Source organism: Azolla caroliniana, unplaced genomic scaffold (genome assembly GCF_043228905.1).
Source record: "Azolla caroliniana isolate FFs.n. ecotype wild unplaced genomic scaffold, voAzoCaro1.0.p SCAF_1, whole genome shotgun sequence".
Classification (NCBI taxonomy): domain Eukaryota; kingdom Viridiplantae; phylum Streptophyta; class Polypodiopsida; order Salviniales; family Salviniaceae; genus Azolla; species Azolla caroliniana.
Window position 1 is genome coordinate 29,075,242 of NW_028230436.1, and position 6,073 is coordinate 29,081,314.

General features: G+C 39.6%; 1 protein-coding gene across 1 annotated transcript; it reads left to right on the forward strand.

Moving 5' to 3' along the window:
• The first annotated feature begins 1,105 nt into the window (after positions 1–1,105).
• Positions 1,106–3,650, forward strand: ARO4 (armadillo repeat only 4). The gene has a single exon (XM_087330255.1). The coding sequence runs from the start codon at positions 1,489–1,491 to the stop codon at positions 3,481–3,483; it is 1,995 nt and encodes a 664-aa protein (XP_087186381.1). The 5' UTR covers positions 1,106–1,488; the 3' UTR covers positions 3,484–3,650.
• The last annotated feature ends 2,423 nt before the right edge of the window (positions 3,651–6,073 follow it).

Here is a 6,073-nt window from a genome sequence, read left to right on the forward strand (position 1 = left end):
TAATTTATATTTACTCAACACATTCCTAGGTTGCCTAAAACTATTGACTCAAATCAAGATACTTGTCTCACATAGCTTTAACTAGTTTGTATGCAAGTCTAGGAACTAAATTGAAATTGAGTAGCAGAGAACACCTCGAGGCAAGTGGGTAGAAATGAAGGGTTAACTAGGTGTGAGTTTTCCATGGTGGGGTGAGTTGTGTAGGAAACCATACGTAAAGTCAAACCTTACCAATTAATGGGAAGACAAACAATCCCCAAAAAAGAAGAAAATGTTAAGAGGTTAAAAGAAACCTAGAAAACAAAAACAAAAACAAAAAATAGAAGGAAATGTTTATGGCATGGATGGGATTAATGCTAAATGACATGCAAAAAAACATTTCACATTGACTTAGTGGAATTGCATGGGAAGGAATATAGACCACTCTAAGATATGTATAAACAAAAGATATAACATTAAGCATAATATTGTTGAGGTGATCGAGAATCTAGTTCAGAAGATTATGCTCGCTTCATGATGTCATTGATATAGAGCCTATGATGAATTAGGAGGCTTAACATATCATGACATTGGGAGAGATTAGAAGGCTCATTTTTTTTAATACACCAAGCTACCAATGATCCATCCAACTAGATATTTGAGTGGTATGTACTTACTCTTATGAGCCGAAGTATGCCTTTGTGACTGCCAAGCCACACCATCACTTCCATTGTGAAAAAAAAAATCGATTCCCATCTAATAGGCAAACTATGATTGGCACAATGAGTGACCAAGGAAATGTTTGTGAGTCTCGGTGCAACCACTCTACTTGGGTGGTTGAGACAATGGGGGGAAACCAACGGAATGCATGGAGCGACTCACGAGCGCAAACAATTGCTCTAATGCCGGAGCCATTATACATATATATGTATGTATGTATATACATACAATGATACACACATATGTGTATATATTTATATACATATATCATATATGATATATGTATACATGTGTACGTATGTATATACGCTGAGAGACACAAGAGAGAGGGAGAGAGATTTATAAAATAGTCACCCTTTGACTATAATCCCAAACCAAAGCATTTTTATACTCATTGTTTCTTTCTCTGTCTCCGTTTGGACGTGCCATGGATCGTGGACTTGGCGCTCGATCTACAGACAGGTAGGCAATCACTCCATTTTACAGCTGAGATGCTTCTATTTTTTCTAATAGAGAAGGAAATGGTCAGATACAGAATATATGTATACATATGTACTCACGCATGATTGTATACATGTATGCTATATGCATGCATGTGTGTGTGTATGCATATATGTATGTAGTAATGAATAGGTTATGTATATGCAAGCATATCTCTATAGATAGACAGATAATAGAGAGCTCTAGAGAGAAAGACAAGATCAGCCCTGTTTCTCCTTATGTTTCTGTTCCATTCCCCTCCCATTTGTTCTAAGATCAAAATGTACCAAAGCATGGTTTGGTAAAATAATGGGGGGAAAAGTCGTGGAACTCTTGCGTCTTCCGATTGAGCTCGCCAATCTAGTAAGAGAGGTTCTATTGGATGGTTCCTCATCATCATCATCCTCATTCAAACGCGAGTGCGCTGAACTTCTTATCAAGGTTGAGAATCTCGCTGATCTGCTATCCACATTGGCACGCCTCTTTGGCCGTGACCGGAATCCATACGAGCCCCCTGCCCGTCGCATCGCCATCCAAGCCTCGAAGACTCTAGACAAGTCATACGCACTTGTGAAGAAATGCAAGAGGAGTGGGATATTGATGGGTCTCATGAATATCATATCCACAACCGATTTCCGTAGGGCGAACACATCATTGGAGGCGGCGATTGGGGATGTTACATGGCTTCTGAATGTGTGCACAAACTATGGAAAGGAAGGGAGACGGGGTGGAGGAGGAGGAGGAATGGAAGGTTTGCCACCCATTGCAAGTGTGGATCCGATGCTTGCATGGGTATGGGAGCAAATCGCTTTGGTTCATGGAGGTAGCTCGGTAGAGAAAGAAGATGGAGCGAGCTATCTCGCCTCATTAGCTGCTGATAGTGATCGGAATCGGAATCTTATCATCGAGGAAGGAGGAGTAGCACCCTTATTAAGGCTGCTGAAGGAAGGGTCTACTGTAAAAGGTCGACTGGCAGCAGCGACAGCTCTTGGAACCTTAGTAACTGATAGGGGAAAAGTTCAGCAACTACATGAACAAGGGGTAGTTAATGTTCTTGTTAATATCCTTCAAGAAGGCTACATGAAGCTTCAATCCAAGGTTGCTTGGATGGTGGCCAAAATGGCTTCACAAGTTCCTAATGAGCAAAACTATTTCTTTGACGAGAATCTTATTCGGCCTCTTGTCTCACTCCTCGTATTTGAGACGATGGATAGGAACAGTCACAAAACCTTGAGAACTAGCAATACCATGCATTCAGTTGTGAGAAGCGGTGTGCCTCTCACAGGTCCGTCGGTTATGGAGGGGGAGCTAGGGAAATCTGAGATGAAAACTATGAAATCTCTCAATGGAAGGCCAGTCCAGGACTCGTGGGACACTTATTCGGCTTACTCTCAGTTCTATTTTGATGGGAAATGGGATGGTCTTTGTAGGAGCCCTGAGCATATATTCACACAAGAGACTAAGACTAGGAAAATCCGGCATTTGAGAGGGTTTAGTGACTCTTTCTCATTCCATGTTCCTTCCAACCTTGAGCTTCTGAAATGGGTTAAAGAAAGCGAAGATCCAGCGACCAAGCGGGAGCTTAAGTTTCAGGTTACGTCAGCATTGTGTAACCTAGCAAAAGACAATGTTGAAATCAGCCGAAAGATCACAGAGACAAAGGCACTGATTTGCTTAGCACAGATGATAGAGAAGGAGGTAGGAGAGGTGCAAAAGATTGCAATTCTGGCTGTGATGGAGATAGCATCGGCAGCTGAAAGAGATGCTCAATTGAGGAGGTTTGCTTTTAAGATGAATTCTCGGGCTGCGAAAGCAGTGCTGCATCAGCTCCTTCAGATAATAGAAAATGGATCAGATGATTTAAAGGTGCCATGTGTGAAAACCATTGGATGCTTAGCACGAACATTCCCGGCAAAGGAAACAAAAGTAATAGAAATATTAGTACACGAGTTGGGTAACTCGGAGTATTGTGTAGCTTTAGAAGCATCTGTATCCCTTCAGAAATTCGTGCATCGGAGCAATTTCTTGCATGTCGAGCACTCAAAGACGATCCTCGATGCAGGTTCTATTCATCATCTTATGCATCTTATCAGCCTTGATGGGAAAGAAGTTCAACTTCCTTCATTAACTTTGCTTTGCTACTTAGCCGAGCATTTGCCTAGTCATGATGTGTTCATGGAGATGGAAACACTTAAGGCCCTCAAGGCTGTTTCACACACTCATGTGGCTCAGCTTCAGTCAGCTAGGGAAGATCTCTTAATGGCAATTCAGCAGCTTGAGCTCTATCAATCAGGAGGCCATTGAAAACTATGCCTAATGGTGGAGTATATCCATTGCATTGTACACATCAATCATGATGATGTATGTATATTCATCTTTACCAAGTAATGTGGATTCTTCTATTGTTGATGTTACAGAGAACATTACTTGTAAAAACAGAAGATCTGCAGTGGACCTGGAATTCATTATTTTCAGATTCATTTTTGTGGAGTTTCACATATTAACAGAGTGATTTTATAAAATGAAGGACTACGGGAAACAGAGTTCTGTTCCGGTCTTGTGGTTGACATGTTCTTGGGTTGATCTAAGCTCACATATGTATTTTTTCTTATTTGCTTCATCATCCATATGCACACTATGCAAAACGGTATCCTCCCTCATAAATTTTAAATAAGTTTTGTGGTTTTTAACCTGAGGGGGATTGATGTAGTTTAAAGTCGGAACTTGAAGTTAGATTAGGTTAAATAATTTGTCTCCCCATCTACTATATATATAGTTATTAACGTATTCAGTCATTTTATCAAACAAGAATCCAGAAAGAAGTGTTTGTAATCTATGAAAATTGGCAGTGTTTCCTGTGACGCCGTGTACATGCTGTTATAAACATGGACTCGCCATGTAGGCAGGAATTTAAAGCTTTAATATAATACAGATACTGTGTGGAGCTAGATTGTTCCAAGCATACACGGAGCAGAAGGATCTTGAAACGAGTCCATGCCTTCAGAGATTAGTAGGTATCTGTAGTGTGAAGAAAGCTGTTGCGATCCTTAACCATGATCAGACCATAGAGAGACCTGAATATGGAACATTCCCGAATATTCTGCAAAATATTTTTACCCTGCAACCATTACCTCACGTTATTTGCGTCTGGAAATAATAGCGGACCATGGAAATTTGTGATGACCATACAAAGACCATATGCACATGGTCATCACCTTGTCCCATATGCAATAGTTATGAAAGTGGAAATAATAGCGAACCTTGGAAATTTGTGATGACCATACAAAGACTGTATGCACATGGTCATCACCTTGTCCCATATGCAATAGTTATGAAAGTGGCTGTTCCATTCAGAATGCGCTAGAAAATCCTTTCGTCTAATTATCCACACGCATAGAGATTATCCAGATTCTAGAATGCTTCCCACATTGTATAAGTGAAGTTTCATTCAGATAGGGTTACTAAAGAATTGGGGATGTCATTACATGTGTGTTTGGCTCTAAGCATGCAATTTCGAGAATCAAGCTAGAGCATTTAATCATTTTTGGTGTGATTGATGGTCATGAGATTTCCTCTAGAACGTTGACAAAATTTACTCCACCACTTTGGATTTGTGGAGGACTTTCTTGCATCATTGCCAATAGTGAGTATTTATGGCATGTTAAACCTCTACAATGTCATAAGTTAGTGGACAAAAAGACAATTGGGAGGACAAGGTACCTATAGAGCTTAGTCTTGAGAAATGCCAAAATAATTTTGCTCTTCAACCTATGTCTCTACTACGATTATCCATGGAGATTGTCTTGTGCAAATCCATTTCTCTTGTAAACAACTAAAGTTTGGTTTCTATGGAACATTTTATTGTACTTCAGGCTGAAGTCTATACCAATATATCCTGATAGGAGAGTGATTGGGATATCATACAATGACCACTATAATCAAGACAAAGAGAAACTCCACAACTTGAATGTAAGGGTGGACTTTATCCTCGAGTTTTTCCTTTCAGCCTATGTCCCTACTGTTGTTCTCCATGGAGGCCTATCAAACATGAACCATTTCATTTACTCCACTAATACCATGTAAAGAACTAAGAGGCTTGGCTTATATGAAACATTCTATTTGTATTTTGTATAAAAGTCTAAACTAATTTATATTGGGAGGAGAGTGTGTGGGATATCATACAATATCTCCTACATTCAATACAAAGAGAATCTCCACACATATTACGTTAAGAGTGGACTTCACACTCAAGTGCCCCAAAGAGTGTATACATGCAATGGGTGTATTGATGTGTCATTTAAGAGCATCATCAACCACAAGCTAGCTTGTAGGATCTTTTTGGAAGTTGCATTTGAGTTAAAATGTCATCCATCACTACCACAATGCAATTTTGTTCAATCACATGGATTATACGCTACTTTGACACACATACTTGAAGGATGTCTTTCTTTCCCATTTAGTATATAAGTTCTTGCGAGTCATGATAAAAGGTTCACATTGTCTTAGTAAAGGACACGTGCACATATGCATAATTTTTTATTTATAATCAACATTCATTATAGTACTCATTTTGTATTACTCGCTACATGTATGCCGGAGAGGAAAAATCACACTTTTTAAAGCTAGCCATCTTGGGTGCATTTGTTACTTTGTGGGCTTGTGTTTAAACTCCTTTATTGGCACTAGATTATATAGTCTAACACCATTTTGATGGTCATCAAGATGTGTCATCTGCATTCTTGCATTGGTATAGGATCCCATTAACCTGCACTTGGGTCTTAATAATTTGAACCATCGATGAAATGATTGGGGCCTTGATTGAACTGCATCAACTTCGCATGCATGAATTGACTGTGGACCGGACTCTAGTCAACACATTCTCGGCTTCACTTCA